General features: G+C 57.7%; 1 protein-coding gene across 2 annotated transcripts in view; it reads left to right on the plus strand.

Annotated features, from left to right (window-relative positions):
- The window catches only part of ARHGEF17 (Rho guanine nucleotide exchange factor 17), a 54,447-nt gene extending 43,311 nt beyond the window's left edge, over nt 1-11,136 (plus strand). The window contains exons 4-21 of one of the 2 annotated variants that reach the window (XM_004768218.3): nt 105-221; nt 441-533; nt 739-915; nt 1,212-1,262; nt 1,508-1,617; nt 1,722-1,807; nt 3,344-3,462; nt 3,790-4,003; nt 4,517-4,590; nt 5,180-5,379; nt 5,544-5,842; nt 6,336-6,585; nt 6,853-6,939; nt 7,242-7,309; nt 7,542-7,690; nt 8,123-8,297; nt 8,426-8,695; nt 9,557-11,136. In XM_004768218.3, coding sequence (XP_004768275.2) covers nt 105-221; nt 441-533; nt 739-915; nt 1,212-1,262; nt 1,508-1,617; nt 1,722-1,807; nt 3,344-3,462; nt 3,790-4,003; nt 4,517-4,590; nt 5,180-5,379; nt 5,544-5,842; nt 6,336-6,585; nt 6,853-6,939; nt 7,242-7,309; nt 7,542-7,690; nt 8,123-8,297; nt 8,426-8,695; nt 9,557-9,753 — 2,736 coding nt within the window. In that variant the 3' untranslated portion in view covers nt 9,754-11,136. Of the gene's footprint in view, nt 1-104; nt 222-440; nt 534-738; nt 916-1,211; nt 1,263-1,507; nt 1,618-1,721; nt 1,808-3,343; nt 3,463-3,789; nt 4,004-4,516; nt 4,591-5,179; nt 5,380-5,543; nt 5,843-6,335; nt 6,586-6,852; nt 6,940-7,241; nt 7,310-7,541; nt 7,691-7,934; nt 8,075-8,122; nt 8,298-8,425; nt 8,696-9,556 lie in introns of those variants that run through there. The other variant, XM_045071516.1, reaches the window with a different exon arrangement.
- Nucleotides 11,137-15,606: the final 4,470 nt, after the last annotated feature.

Raw genomic sequence — 15,606 nt, forward strand, 5'->3', positions numbered from 1 at the left:
GTTGGAGGGAAAGGATGTTGGTTTGTGCATCACTGGAAACCAGGACCGGGTGAGGTGAAGTAAGGGACACCTTGAAGGTCCCCAACCTACCTCTTCACCCACAGTTCTCCAAGGACGTCCTGGTCAACATCTATTCTGCCTACATTGACAACTTTCTCAACGCAAAGGATGCCGTGCGTGTGGCTAAGGAGGCGAGGCCTGCCTTTCTCAAGTTCTTGGAGGTACTGGGGGCCAGCTAAGGGGGATGGACATGACTCCTACCTTGGGCCAGCTTTGGGAGGGGGCAAGAGCTCCCAGACTGGCACCATAGCCTTAGGCTAGGGTTCAGCTTTTGCCCTTGGGCTGGGCTGGAGGCACTGGCTGCGGACCTGTCCTCAGTCATTCCCTTCTTTGCATGACATCCTCACACGGGTGCCCATCCACTTTGTCTCTGGTTTTAGCAAAGCATGCGTGAGAACAAGGAGAAGCAGGCGCTGTCTGACCTCATGATCAAGCCTGTGCAGCGGATCCCACGCTATGAGCTTCTGGTGAAGGTGGGCGTGGGAGGCACGTGAGGCTGTGGAGGGCTGGAAGGCCCCTTGATTGAGCCTGATGTCAGTGTCCCCAGGGGTCGGGTAGGAAGAGAAGTCCTCTCTGGAGTCTCCCTGTAGTCTCTCCTGCTCCAGCCATCAATATGGGGCTGCCGGGCCTGAAAGGGACAGCTGATAAGCAGGGGTCTTATCCCCATCTCCACCCCAGGACCTCCTGAAACACACACCCGAGGACCACCCAGACCACCCACTCCTGCTGGATGCTCAGCGGAACATCAAGCAGGTGGCTGAACGCATCAACAAGGGTGTGCGGAGCGCAGAGGAGGCAGAGCGACACGCCCGTGTGCTGCAGGAAATTGAGGCTCACATTGAGGGCATGGAGGACGTGAGTGCCACCCGCCACCCAAGTCTTCGTTTACACCTGTGGTCCCCTGCAGTCACCGTCCCGTCCACCTCCACAGCGTGTCTGCCAGCATCCCCACCCATCTCTGTCCATAGCCACAACCGTGTTGTCTGTCTCTGGCCACAGATCCCGCGGCCTGAGCACACAGCATCAGGAGGACAGAGGGGATGCTGCTTCTACTGTCCTGGCCCGTGGAGGGGGGCCAGGGGTTCCTGGGGTCTGGGGAGGAGATGGGTTTAATAATTGGCCTTCAAGGTTTTGGCTCTCCTGCCCCACAGCTCCAAGCCCCTCTGCGGCGATTCCTAAGGCAGGAGATGGTCATTGAAGTGGTAAGAAGTTTCCCGTTGTCTACCCACCTGTTCCCATCTCCCTATTTTGTTCATACTTCTGCTCATACCTGCTGCCCTTGGGCCTCCCTGCTCTTCCCCACAACAGGAGTCCTGGGTCGAGTCCCAGCTCTGCCTCTGGGCATCTGGGGCAGAGCCCTCACCCCTCTCTGGGCCTGGCTGTCCCCTTGGGCACGGTGGGCAGGAGGGTGGGCCTCTGGGCCTGAGTCCTGCCTCGGACCCCACAGAAGGCCGTCGGTGGCAAGAAGGACCGGTCTCTCTTCCTGTTCACGGACCTCATCATCTGCACGACCCTAAAGCGGAAATCGGGTTCCTTGCGGCGCAGCTCCATGAGCCTGTGAGTGGCTGGGGCGGGGTTGGGCTGGGGCAGCGGGGAAGCAGCTGTCCTTCCCTGCCCCCACTGCGCCAGCCGGGCCAGAGCTCCCCCTTGGCTCCCCACAGGTACACGGCAGCCAGCGTCATCGACACGGCCAGCAAGTACAAGCTGCTGTGGAAGCTGCCGCTGGAGGACGCGGACATCGTCAAAGGTGGGGCTGGCCCAGGCCTGCCTGGGGGTTCTGGGTGTCCGGGCCCTCCTCTCAGAAGCCCTCCTGGAGGGCTTGCCCTGTGGCCAGGCTGGCTGCCTGGATCTGTCTGCTTTTCTGTTGCGGGGGCCTCACTTTCCTAGCCAATATTGGGGGAGGGTGGCCTGCAGGATCGGTGTGCCCAACACAGAGCCACACCAGGACCTGTGCACACAGACCACCTTCTGACGGGGCAGGGACCTCGCCTAGGGGTGGTGCGGGGGCACAGACACACCTGCCACCAGCCACTGACCAAGGCACCAGCATCCTATTAGATGACGATGCACTGCTCTGGTCCAGCAGTTTAGCTCATCGGGAGCAGAGACTCCCTTAAGTCAGTGCAAGCAGAAGGCTGGTTGGAAAGATCTATGTTGTTTGGGGCTGAGGTGGTTTCAGAGAATTGCTCCTCCTGCCTGTTCTCACTGCTTTCTCTGCTTCCTCCTTCCTTCCACCTCCTGTGCTCCCTCATGGCCTGCTCCACATCGTGGCCTTTCTCCCTAGCTGCTCCAGGATCCGAAGTTTACCTTTCTGAGGGGGCGGGTTGGTCTGGGATGGTGGTGTGGGTGCCTCTGGGCTGGCAGGCAGTTCGGGTTCAGACTCTGTCCCTAGGCTTAGCTGTGGTGGCCCCCGGGGCAAACCCAGGCCGGCCTCACGTGGGCCGCTATGGAGGAATACAAGCTGATGGTTGGTCCGGTTTGTCTCTTCTCACTGGAACACAGGCCAGTTGATAAAGTGACTACCTTTAGGTCAGGTGTCTGCTCCTGGCCCCATCGAGTGTGGTCAGAGTGGGGCAAGGTCCTACAGAAGAAACCAGGGCTGCCCAGGCAGTGAGCGTGTTGGGGGTGGGGTGGGAGGAATGGCATCCTTTAGAAGGAGTAGGAGAAAACCCAAGCCTTAGCTTTCCTGGTACATTCCACTGCTGTCTACTCTGCCCATTGGTGGGTTCCTGGTCTAGGGTGGACACCCCTGACCAGACAGTGTTGGGTGTGGGGATGCTGAGCTGGCCTGTGGGTCCAGCTGCTTGGCTGTGGTCAGGTATGGGGTAGGACTAGAGAAATCCAGAGCATCAGCTCATTTTCCCCTCCTGTCAGGGAACGGAGTCCCTTGGTCAGCGATTTGACTGCCTGAGACTCTGGCTGCCAGGCCGACTCCCTTGTGGGAGCTGCACCCCTGCAGCTTCTGGTGTCAGCGGGAGGCTGCCGAAGCTACAGGGCTGTCCGCCGCCTATTCCGTGTGCTCCTCCGTGGGGCTCTCCAAGGGACCAGCACCCTGGGCCAGGTGGCTCTGAATTAGGCCCAGTCCCTGTTGCCAGGCCTGGTGTTTCTCTGCGAGCCACCTGGCTATCACTCTGATCCTTGGGTCTTGGGGTTGACCAGCTCTCAGCTTGTCAGGCCATTCCCCATGCTCGACTGCAGACTGTGAGGAAAGGGGAGACTGTCTGTCCAAGCCTGACCTTGTCTGCTTCTGTATCTGTCGATGGCCTTCCTCTGTCTCTACCAGGGGCATCCCAAGCCACTAATCGGGAGAACATCCAGAAGGCTATCAGCCGCCTGGATGAGGACCTGACCACCCTGGGCCAGATGAGCAAACTCTCGGAGAGCCTTGGTTTCCCCCACCAGGTCTGTGCTCTCTGCCTGAGGCAGGGGGAGTGGGGTAATGGGGGTTCCCAGACCCTATCTGAGGGAGAGAGAACAGCCTCTTCATTGCCTGAGGAAGAGGTCACTCAGCTCTGTCACTTATTGGAAGGGTAAAGTACAGCCTTATGGCAGCTGAGGGAAGAGATGTGTTCCAGGCCTGAGGGTGGAGACACAGCTCTGTCCCCAGCTGAGGGAGGAGAGAGGGCCCATCATGTCTTGGTGGGGGGGTCAGGTCCCCACTTAGTTCTCAGGGCAGGAACAGACTGTGGGGAGATGTCAGGGCCTAAGGCTGGGCCCTCCACCCGGCAGAGCCTGGACGAAGCACTGCGGGACCTCTCAGCTGCCATGCACCGGGACCTGTCAGAGAAGCAGGCGCTGTGCTACGCGCTTTCCTTCCCCCCTACGAAGCTGGAGCTGTGCAGCACGAGGCCCGAGGGCACGGACTCCTTCATCTTTGAGTTCCCTCACCCTGACGCCCGCCTTGGCTTTGAGCAGGCCTTTGATGAGGCCAAGAGGAAACTGGGTAAGCCAGGCCCATGCTGGTGTCCTCTTTCCAGCACTTCCAGGCAGTGGGCGGCACCATGCCGCGGTGTGGGAGATCAGGAACCAGAAATCCCAAGACCCCTGTGTCCTGTGCTTCAGTCCCTGCTCAGGGGGAGGGTGGCCTGAGACTCCCGAGGAGAAACGGGACTTGCTCTCCCGGGCCGGTGGGGGGGATTCAGTGGATGGAAAGGGTGAACTTAGGACGGGGCACTGCTGTGGAGAGGAGGCAGGACCCTCCTCCCTGCGCGTCCTCCGTACACTCTGAGCAGGCCTGGAGCAGGGAAAGCTGTTAGAGTCTGTGGCTTAGAGGATCTTTGAGACTTCTGGGTCTGCCTCCCACACTGTACAGGTGGGAAAATTGAGGCTGGGGACAAGCAGGGCATAACCCACAGCCCCCTCGCTTTCCTCTGAGAGACCCTGATGAGCAGGGTGGGAAGGGAAATGGTCGAGGGCAAGGTGGAAGCTGAGCAGTATTTGTCCATTTCCACTACAGCCTCCAGCAAAAGCTGTCTAGACCCCGAGTTCCTGAAGGCCATCCCTATCATGAAGACCCGCAGTGGCATGCAGGTGCGTGGGGGGCCCCGGCCCCGCGGGTACACATGGTTTTGTTGGGGGTCCACAAGGTGCCTGTCTCGAACATGACAGCCGCCCCGTGTCTGTGAGTTTACTACTCTGCACACACATGTGGCTACTATGTGGGTCGTGTACATATGGGTGTGGCCACACACATCTGTGTGTGCACGTGAGCGAAGGCTGTCCGATGGGCATGAGGTGTCTAAGTCACGTGCCTAAGTCTGACTACATCTGGACAGTGGTTACCACTTTTCACACTTGTTACCTCATACATTTGGGATCGTATTTAGGGTTTCCACGTGTGTGGCTGTCTGTACACGTATGTATGTGAAGGGACGAGACTGACATCATGCGGGCATATGTGCCTCTGGCCCACAGAGTGGCCCATGCGCTGTGCATGTGTGTGTGTGTGTGTGTGTGCGTGTGTACACGTGTGTATGGGGGGGTGTCCTGGGAGTTCATGCCCCCCCCCGCACTGTAGGCCCACCTCCCTCCGTTCCGCCAGCCAGCTGGAGAGCGGGGCGGGGGGAGCTGGCAGCCCTTCCCACATTCACCTTCCCCTGTCTGTTGGTGCCGTCTACAGTTCTCGTGTGCAGCCCCGACCCAGAGCAGCTGCCCTGAGCCCATGCCTGAGGTGTGGGTGTGCAACAGCGATGGCTATGTGGGTCAGGTGTGCCTGCTGAGCCTGCGCGCTGAGCCTGACGTGGAGGCCTGCATCGCTGTCTGCTCCGCCCGCATCCTCTGCATCGGTGCCGTGCCTGGTCTTCAGCGCCGCGGCCACAGGTGAGGCCGGCGACAGTGGGACAGCCGGACACATCCGGCTCCCATCCCCTCCGCAGCTGTGGGCGAGGCTGGTGGATGGGGCGGGGCCTTGGGGGCTGGCATCCAAGCAGTGGGACAGAGCCCCAGCTCCTGGAAGCTTCCATCCCCACTCCTATATTTCACAGGGAGCGGCCTGCCTCACTGAGGAATCCCCCAGAGATGGCCCTGGAGACCCCTGGTCCAGAACTGGACGTCGAGGCTGTGGATGAAGAAGCAGCAACGCTGGCAGAGCCGGGGCCCCAGCCCTGCCTCCATATCTCCATCGCAGGCTCGGGGCTGGAGATGGCCCCAGGCCCTGCCGAAGGAGACCCCCGCCCGGAATTGGTGCCCTTTGACAGCGACTCCGATGATGAGTCTTCACCCAGCCCCTCGGGAACCCTGCAGAGCCAAGCCAGCCGGTCCACCATCTCCTCTAGCTTTGGCAGTAAGTGCCTGGCTTGGGGCTGTCAGGCAGGGTGGACTGCCCTGAGGAGGGGGCACCCAGCAGGTACTGATGGGTGAGGAGGGACCAGTGTCAGCAAAGGCATGGCATCGAGTCTCAGGATGTTAGCACACAGAGCAGGGCGAGCCGGTAAGGTGGGGGAAGGGGAACTGGGACAGCAAGGACCCAGACGGCAGCGGGCCAGTCAGGCCAGACCCCGAAGACCCCAGAACGCCCTGTCAAGTAGGGGAGATGGAGTAGGGGCTGGAGTGGTTGATCCGCCTGTCCACAGCATGATGGTGGATTGGCGTGTGTAGCCAGCAGAATAACTAGGCCTGAGAGCGGCAGATGCCTCGGGGAAGTGGGGAACAGGTGGGAGGCCCTCAGGAGGGACTTGGCCGGGAGGGAGGCATAGAGGGGAGATGTGGGCCTGGAAAGGTGACAGGTCTTGGGCCCAGCAGAGGGGAATGGAGGTAGACACCTTTGTCTCCCTCAGATGAGGAGACTCCGAGCTCCAAGGAGGCCACGGCAGAGACGACCAGCTCAGAGGAGGAGCAGGACCCTGGCTTCTTGCCCCTGTCGGGTTCCTTCGGGCCTGGCGGTCCCTGCAGCACCAGCCCCATGGATGGGAGAGCCCTTCGCCGCTCTAGCCGTGGCTCCTTCACCCGGGGCAGCCTTGAGGACCTGCTGAACGTTGACCCTGAGGCCTACCAGAGCTCTGTGTGGCTGGGCACTGAGGATGGCTGGTAGGGGCAGGATAGGAGCCAGGGACACAGAACCCCGAGCTCTGTGCTTGGGAAACCACGTGGTATCCTGAAACAGAAGCGGGAGGGCTTAGGGTCCAACCTCAGAAGTACGACCCGCTGGGGCTCCTGCGGGGTCTGAAGCCTACAGGGAGGCTTTGGGATCTCAGTACCTTGGCCCCTGGCAGGGGGGAGGTGGTGGTGGGACCGAGGTGGAGGGCGAACTGCAGGGGGCAAGCCTTGGTCACAGGTGCATGCTCCAATTCACAGCGTCCACGTGTACCAGTCCTCTGACAGCATCCGTGACCGCAGGAACAGCATGAAGCTCCAGCACGCGGCCTCTGTGACCTGCATATTGTAAGGCACTTGGCCAGTCCTCTTGGTCCAGACCCTCCTACCCATGCAGGCCTCCTTCTGTTCACCCAGCTCTCCCTGTTCTACTGGCCCCTTCTTTCTGTGGAGGCTTGCCCTAGGCCAGCTGGGCCTCTCCTACAGTGTGTGACGGTGGGCGAGTTACTACCCCTTTCTGGCCTTGGGCTCCCTACCTGGAGCATCAGTCTCTTGGGCATCGTAGCCATTCTGTCTGGGAGTCCCTTGGCCCCAGGGGACCTCCTCTGGCCTCCTGAAACCCCTGACTCCTTCCCCTTTGCCCTGCCCAGGTATCTGAATAACCAGGTGTTTGTTTCTCTGGCCAATGGAGAACTTGTGGTCTACCAACGAGAAGCAGGTGAGTGCCCTCCATACCGCGCCCTGCCAGCGTGACTGGTGCAGGCTCTCTCCCTGAGGCCCATGAGTGAGTCTGGAGACGTGGCTCTGGGCCCCTCTCAGGCCCTCTCTGGGCCTCGGTGTCCTCATGTACAAATGCGGAGTTTAGCATCTATAATAACTTTTGTGGGGGTGAGGCTCCAGGGCAATACTAGACTGAATTTGCTGTTTTCTTTATCCTGCTCCCACTCCAGGCCATTTCTGGGACCCCCAGAACTTCAAGTCAGTGACCCTGGGTTCTCAGGGGAGTCCCATCACCAAGATGGTGTCCGTGGGTGGGCGGCTGTGGTGTGGCTGCCAGAACCGGATCCTTGTCCTGAGCCCTGACACACTGCAGCTGGAGGTACCGGTGGGCGTGGGGATAGAATAGGTGATTTGGGGTAAGCTTGGCCCATGAGAGAGGGAGCTGAGACCATGGGGGCCATAAAGCATCCATCTGTCCAGAGAGAGGCCCGTGATTGATCGGAAAACCCTCTGAGCTCTAATATCCTCTGATCACAGAATCACTGAGCTGCAGGGGAAAAGCCAGCTCCATTTTTAATTTCTGAGGCTTAATGGGGGGCTTCACTGAAACCAGGCTTTGACAGGTTGGTCATCTAGACCAAGGAGCGAGGCCACCTCTGCCGTCAGCCAGGGGGCTTTCTGGAGAAGTCTGGTGTGAGCTGTAGGGGTGAGGCAGGTACTGGTGGAGCATGAGGCAGGGAGGGGCCGGGGAGGGCAGGCCTGCCAGTCGCCCACATGCTCTCTCTCCCTCCCCTCCCACCGCTCCGGCCAGCACACGTTCCACGTGGGCCAGGATTCCAGCCGCAGCGTGGCCTGCATGGTGGATTCCAGCCTGGGGGTATGGGTGACGTTGAAAGGCAGTGCCCACGTGTGTCTCTACCACCCGGACACCTTTGAGCAGCTGGCAGAGGTAGACGTCACACCCCCTGTGCACAGGATGCTGGCAGGTACTGACCTCCATCCACCCCTGCCCCTGCCCCTTCCCCTTCCCCTTGGAGCCCTTCTGCCCCCATATCGAGGAGGCTGAGCCGGGGGCCAGGAGGCAGCCCTAGCTCCAGTCCATCTCGCCCCCTAGGCTCGGACGCCATCATCCGGCAGCACAAGGCCGCCTGCCTGAGGATCACGGCGCTGCTGGTGTGCGAGGAGCTGCTGTGGGTGGGCACCAGCGCCGGAGTCGTGCTCACCATGCCCACCTCATCCAGTGCCGTCAGCTGCCCGCGAGCACCCCTCAGCCCCACCGGCCTAGGCCAGGGGCACACTGGCCACGTCCGCTTCTTGGCTGCCGTCCAGCTGCCAGATGGCTTCAGCCTGCTCTGCCCAACCCCGCCACCTCCCCCAGACACGGGTGGGTTTGTGCCCCCTCCTCTGGCCCAGAGGGTCCGGATTCTGTTTAAGATCCACCCCCTTTTCCATCAGAAGAGGTTTTTAAGAGGGAAGAAGAGTGCAGTACGGGCTGGAAGTGGCACAGAGAGCAGGAAGTAGGCTCTAAAGTCCCCAAAATAAAACCTTCCCGGATGTGGGCTGTGTGCACACCTCGGTCCAGAATTGTCACCGGAGATAGGGAGTGAACTGTAAGAACTGTCACCTAAGAATCAGACCATGGCACAGTAAGGGATGCAGACAGCAGGCAAACAGAGAAGGCCAGAAATGAGGGCCAGGGCAGGGCGTCAGGAAGTCCCGGGCAGAGTGGGAAATGGAGCAGAAGCAACTAGAACACAGAATGGCAGGCGGGACAGACATGGACTGGGAGGGTTAGCAAGGGAAGCGTGTTAGGAGATGGCATCCGTCAAGGAGCGCCACAGTGAGCCAAGGCTTGCTTTGATCGGGCAGGAAACCGTATTCCCATGAGGAGGTGCTTGTGGGAACCGAGAAGCAGGGAAGCTTTGGGCGGGAGAAGACCTCAGCATCCCAGCTGGGAAAGTAGGAAGCGGTTTAAGGAAGACAGTACATGTGTAATGGGGGAGGGGTTGCCGAGAGCTTATGTCACTCTGACTTGGACGCACAGATAAGAGGTAAGAAGTTGTGTGACTGCCAGGAAGTGGGTATTTCTTTCCAAAGATGTTCTTGGCTAACAGGAAGTAGGATTCCCCCACAGAAAGTATGCCTGTTTTTCTTCCTGTCTTCTAGGGTGAGGCAGGCCCTTAGGGGACAGCACAGCCACCAGTCCCACTCCAGCTAACAGACTGTCTCTCTCTCCATCCTCCAGGCCCTGAGAAGCTGCCATCCCTGGAGCACCGGGACTCCCCTCGGCACCGAGGACCTGCCTCGGCCAGACCTAAAATGCTCGTTATCAGTGGTGGGGATGGCTATGAGGACTTCCGACTCAGCAGTGGGGGTGGTGGCAGCAGCGAGACAGTGGGCCGAGACGACAGCACAAATCACCTCCTCCTGTGGAGGGTGTGACCCTGTCCACCGTGGCCCAGGACTTGCCTGCCCAGCTGCCCTCGGCCTGCTTGCCTCTTCCTAGCCCACACTTGCTAGCGGTCTCTGACCGGGAACGTCCCACCAGGGGCACACCTGTGCCTGCGCAGGCTCCCTTTCAGCCCTGAGGAAGTATTCCTGATGGAACTCCTGCTGGCCAGCAGGCCAAGGCCTTTGCCAACCCTCCAGCTGCTTCGGTGCCCCCAGTCATGACAGGGGTGGGGCAGGGGGGCATGTGGGCTGCCCAGGACCGCTGTCCCTGGAGCTTCTACCAAAGACACGGCCGGGCCTGGACCCCCTGGGGCTAGGGAGGGCCATGTGCAATATTTGGAGGGTTTTCTGGGGGCAGTGGGAGGGCTAGGGACAGAAGCCTTTCCCATGTACAGTATTTATGTTCCTTTCTAGATGCGTACCTTCCCAAGCACTTATTTATGCAATGACCTGGGCAGGGGTGATTTGAGGAAGTCACAGAAGGGGAAAGACCCTATTCCTGTTCTGGGGGCCACCCTGGGGCCCTAAGCGAGCCTTCCTGGAAGGACCAATCCCCCTCATTACATACTTGCGCACACATGTGCATAGACACATGGGTGTGTGCACGTGCGTGCGCGCGCACACACACACACACACACACACACACACACTGCATGTTCAGGGCACTAGAATATTGCCTCTTAACATACACTTTCCATGGCCTTGTCATGATTGGGCTGCCCTCCAGTATCCAGAGCCAAGGACCAAGCACCCTCAGTCATCCAGAACAAGGTGATGGCTGCAGGGGGCAGTGACTCCCGTGTGGGGGCCTCCCCAGGCTTTGGCATTTCCTAACTTGTTGGCAGTGCCTTTAGTCGTTTCCAGATTTGTTAACACTGATGGGGACTTGGACAGGGCTCTTTCCTGGCCTGAGCAGGGAAGAGGAAAGGGCCCTTGTTCTCCTCCAAGCTGCCCCCGCAGCTCCTGTGTCTCATGCACTGGCACATATGGTCACCTTGGCAGGGTGAGCCTGGGAGCCCCCCTCACTCGGACCATTGAGACCCTCTTTTCACACCCTTCCTGCCAGGGCAGCCCCTCCAGGAAGAATACCCAAAGCCCAGGGGCTGGATATGGCCTCTTCAACTGGGAACCACTTACAGGCAGCCTCTTCCCTGCCCCCTGGATGGCCGGAGCCAGTCTGACCCCCAGCCCCCTTGCTTCTTCAGCTGCAGCTCCAAAGGTCTGGTTTCAGATGGGGTTTGTTTGGTTCTGTTTTTGTTTGGGGTGCGTGGGTCATTGTGGTCTTAGAGTTATGTTTCTCTTGCTACCAAACAGTCATGTATTAACTTTCCTTGGATGATGAATTTTAAAGAGTCAATAAATAGAAACACCAAATGACCACTCCCCATTGGTGGCACGGGGGCCTCCAGCCACCAGCCTCAGGGCTCCCCAGCAGACGGGCCTCCCAACACCACTCACTTGAGCAGAAGGGAGGGCTCAGAGACCAAGAAGGTGCTGGGAAGGCAAGGCCACAGGCAGGTCGCTGTCCCTGTCTGGGCTGTTTCTCTCTCTCGTCAGGAAAACAAGGTCTCATGCCCATTCACAGCTTTGTAACCAGGGCGACATGTTAGAATGCCTTACAGATTACATGTGTGAATATAAAGTATGATCCATAATTATATGTCCATATAAGTATACATTCCCAGGCTCCCCACAGCTTTTCAGTTGCTGGGCCTGGGATGGGGCTTGGGAGACCGAAGCTGACAGCATGTGACCAGAAGACCAGACTGCTCCGGCAGGAAACGGTGTTCTGCAGCAAAGCCTTGTGTGAGGCTGGGGAATCTGACAGAAGCCAAAGTGACTTAACGCTTTAGAGCAAAGGGTGGAATCCAAGTCTGTCTGATTTCTGGTCCAAAGTGTGGTAGGTCATTAAATCAGATGGAAGAACACAAAGGCCAACCCATGGGGCCGGCCAGTCCTGGAGGGCAGATCCCCTCCCCACGGGGTACCCCTGCAGAGCTCAAGATGGCGACCACTTGTAAAGGGCAGAGGCAGGGCCCCGCTCTGCTGAACACCTTGGAACGTTTTTCAACCTAAGTGATCAGTTGCTGAAGAGGGAGTGTAGTTTCATGCTTCGCAAACTGAAATACACACACCTCGGGTCTGCTGGGCCGTCAAGGTCCATCTCCGCAGCATCACTTCACCTGGAATATCTGGGGAGGAGGGGATAATATTATTATTATTATTTTTTAAGAATTTATTTATTTGACAGACAGAGATCACAAGTAAGCAGAGAGGCAGGCAGAGAGAGAGGAGGAAGCAGGCTTCCTGCTGAGCAGAGAGCCCGATGCGCGGCTTGATCCCAGGACTCTGAGATCATGACCTGAGCCGAAGGTGGAGGCTTAACCCACTGAGCCACCCAGGCGCCCCAGGGGATGATATTAAACACACATATTCCAGAATGGAAGGCAATGGTCATGTGGAATTCATGGTGAAAAACAGAACACAGAAAGCTTTGAACGGAAAGCTTTGCCATTAACTAGCTATGTGACCTTGGAGGAGTTCCATCCCCTGTAAGCCTTCATTTCTTCCTCTATAAAATGGGGCCTATGATCATTTCCCCCCACGAAGAAGAGATTTGTTGTGCCCTGAAATAAAAGGGGGGAGCTAACTAGTGGGACCACTAATTCAGTAGTTTCCAGCACAGTAGCCCGGATATGGGAGCTCCCTCAGGACACCTGGCTCCTCCACCTTGAGACTCTGCTCCCTCCCTTGCTGCCACATGACTGTTGTTCTCACTGCTCACAGTGGCTTCTGTGGCCTCCCGGCCTCTATGCCTTCAACATAGGGGCCCTGGCCAGACTTTAGTTTCGGTGCTGGGCACCCAAGGGCGGGTCCCCGACATTCTCCCAGCTCAAGTGCCTCAGCAGGATTGGGCCTGGCCCAGCCAACTGTTACTTAGGAGGTCACATCCTGGGGCCCTGGTCAGCCTCTGGATGGGTGGTTAGCCCTGAGCCAGTCAGCAGTGGGCAGGGAGGTCTTGGGATGAACAGTCATCAGGCTGCTGGCCGTGGAGAGAGTTCTGGAAGAATCTGGTCCTCTAAATCAGTAGTTCTCGATCTTGACTGCACATTAGAATCACCTGAGGGGCCCAGCCCACACCCCAGACCAATTAAATCAGAATCTGGATGGTGGACCCAGGTGCCACTGTTTTTCAAGGGATCTGTGTTGAAGTATAATGTTTGTACAGAGAAGTACACAAACTTGTGTTTGTTAGCATGTGACTTGATGAATTTTTGTGAAGTGAACACCTCCAGATCAAAAAAACGATGATTTCGTCACCCTGAAAGCTCTTCGTATCCCCCCTCTGACTCTGTCCCCCCACACTAACCACTACCCTGGCTTATGACCCCACGTTTTAATTTTGCCAGCCCGAACTTGAAACCAGGGTATGACCAGGGCTGGCCAGGGTATGACCAGGGTCAGAGGAAGTGGGGCTTAGGTTCTGTATGGAAACGGAACAGCCTGAGCCAAGGCAGTCAGGGGAGGGGAGGGCCCAGAGGGAGGAGTCTGCAGGGCAGGCCCAGCTGGAGCAGAGGAAATGGTAGGGGAAGCCAGAGTGTGAGCCACTTATTTTGTTCCTTGCTCCATTCCCAGGCTGCCTGATACACAGTAGAGGCTCAATAAATACTTGTGGAATTCAATCTGGAGGATCCAGTTGGGGTCCCCCTTTAGGTCTTAAATGTCACAGGACAATAACTCCAGCTCCCAATTATTGTTTGCTCCAACTCAGGAGCATGGACCATCTCGCCAAATCCTCATGGCATTAGTACCATTATTCTCTTTTCAGATGAGGAAACTGAGGCTCAGGGAGGTAAAATGCCTTCCTCAAGGTCACCAGTCTGCTAAGTGGTGCAGCCTGGATTCACGTATGGTCTGTCTGCTTGGGGCTCTATGGCTCAAGGGAGAGAGGAGGGGCAGCCACGCAGAGTGGCTGGAGGACAGGAGGATGGAGTCTGAGCAGCCACATCCAGTCACTCAGGAGATGTCTGACTCGTATTCTGTAGACCAGCCCAGAGCAGGGTGTCCTGACCTCAGAGGATGGGAGACAACCATCTCTTCTTCAAAGGGGTTCTCCAAGTGATCCTTGGGCTGGGGACAGAGGGTAGGATTTAGCTAGCTGACATCCACCTCATGGGGAAGATGAGGCACAGAGAGGGTTAGGGACTTAACCTCAGGTCACACAGCAAGGCAACACTGAGGCTGGGGAGCTGGGGTGAGGTGGGTTAGCGGGCAGCCCAGGCAGGAAGATTTCCTGTGGTCAGAACAGTCAGAGAAAGACCCTTAGAACCCAGGAAGCACAGGACTGGATTAGCTGGTCTCCAGGGGCCCCATTGTACACCTCAAACTGGGGTTAGTAGTAGTCTGCAGGTCTAGAAGTCTTGGTGTAAGCCATGGCAAGTCTGGCTAAGGCCCTGGCTTAGACCTTCTGGGGAGGAGATGGGGTACCCAGACATCCAAACTCACGCCTCAGCCCTAGCCTCTCCTCACTGTGTGACCCTAGGCAAGTGTCTGCTGTCCCTGGAACCAATGACCTATGTGAGCCCTTCACATCTTTTGCATGCCTGCCAAACACCAATTCTCCCTTCTGTCCTCGCAGACTTTAAGCCACAGGCGAGGTTGCAGGAAGCAGCAAGGGAAATTGCTATTTTGGGCCCATTATGGCCAATGAGGAGCCGTCCCTGGCAAAGGCAAGTGAACAGGCCTCCTAAGCTGGATCAGGAAGAAATTGCAGGGCTGAAGTGAGAAGGGGGACATTGAGCAGAGTCCACATGCCAGACTGCAGGGAGGACACTGAGCAAGAACTGAAGACACAGGAGGAGAGGGAGCAGATAAGGGTTCTGAACCCAGTGTCCTGGAAGAAGCTGGTGTCCCCGACATGGGGTCTCAATAGATCCTCACTACACCCTGGGCTGGTGAGCTTGCACTCAGAGAGGTAAAGTCACTTACTTAAGCCACACAGGCCACACAGCCTGGCAATGGCAAAACTGGGACTTGACCCCTATCTCTGTGACCCCCAGAACCCCAACCCCAGTGAGATTCCAGACCCAGCTCAGGGTCTGGACCTAAATTTGGCCTGAGCCTAGCTCTCGGGCCCAGCAGCCTCAGCTCAGTTCCTGTCCTGCCCCAAGTCTGAGGCCCACCCTGGCCTCCTAGCCACAGTTCCTCCTTAGACCAAAGCCCACCCCTCTCCTTGGCTCCCTCACACAGGGGGGCAACCGACATTTAGAGGGGTAGGACTTGGCCAGTTAAAGGTTAGTCAAGTGCAAAATATTGAAAAAAAAATTTTTTTAAGATCTTTTACTTTTAAGTAATATCTGTACCCAATGAGGAGTTCAAACTTACAACCCGGAGATAAACCGTCCTATTATTCTCCACTGACTGAGCCAGCCAGGAGCCCTTAGAGAGCATTCCTCCTGCTTTGTACTTCCTTGTTAAAATTCCATTGCGGCCAGCAGAGGGCGCCACGATTCCTGGTCCACACCCGCAGAGACTGACATCTTGTTCAGATCCCTTGTCAACAACAGTACTGCATGGCTCAGATCCTGTGGGACAGGGTCCCCACTGCAGGCAGGGCCTCTGTGGAGCATGGAGCCCACATCCCTGACTCTGGAGCACCATCACAGCTCATACTGGCTTACTGGGGCCTGTGTGGGGCCGCCTAGGGTGAGGTGCAGGCTTTCTCTGGGCTCAGCTCCTCAGCTGTACTATGACAAGTTCACATGAGATGGTCTCTGAGGTCCTTAAGGGTAGGGATTGTAATGCTAAGATTTCGCGGGCTCATCTGGGATGCCAGGAGTTTTA

Source organism: Mustela putorius, unplaced genomic scaffold (assembly GCF_011764305.1).
Source record: "Mustela putorius furo isolate JIRA1106 unplaced genomic scaffold, ASM1176430v1.1 tig00003987_pilon_pilon_pilon, whole genome shotgun sequence".
Taxonomy (NCBI): Eukaryota; Metazoa; Chordata; class Mammalia; order Carnivora; family Mustelidae; genus Mustela; species Mustela putorius.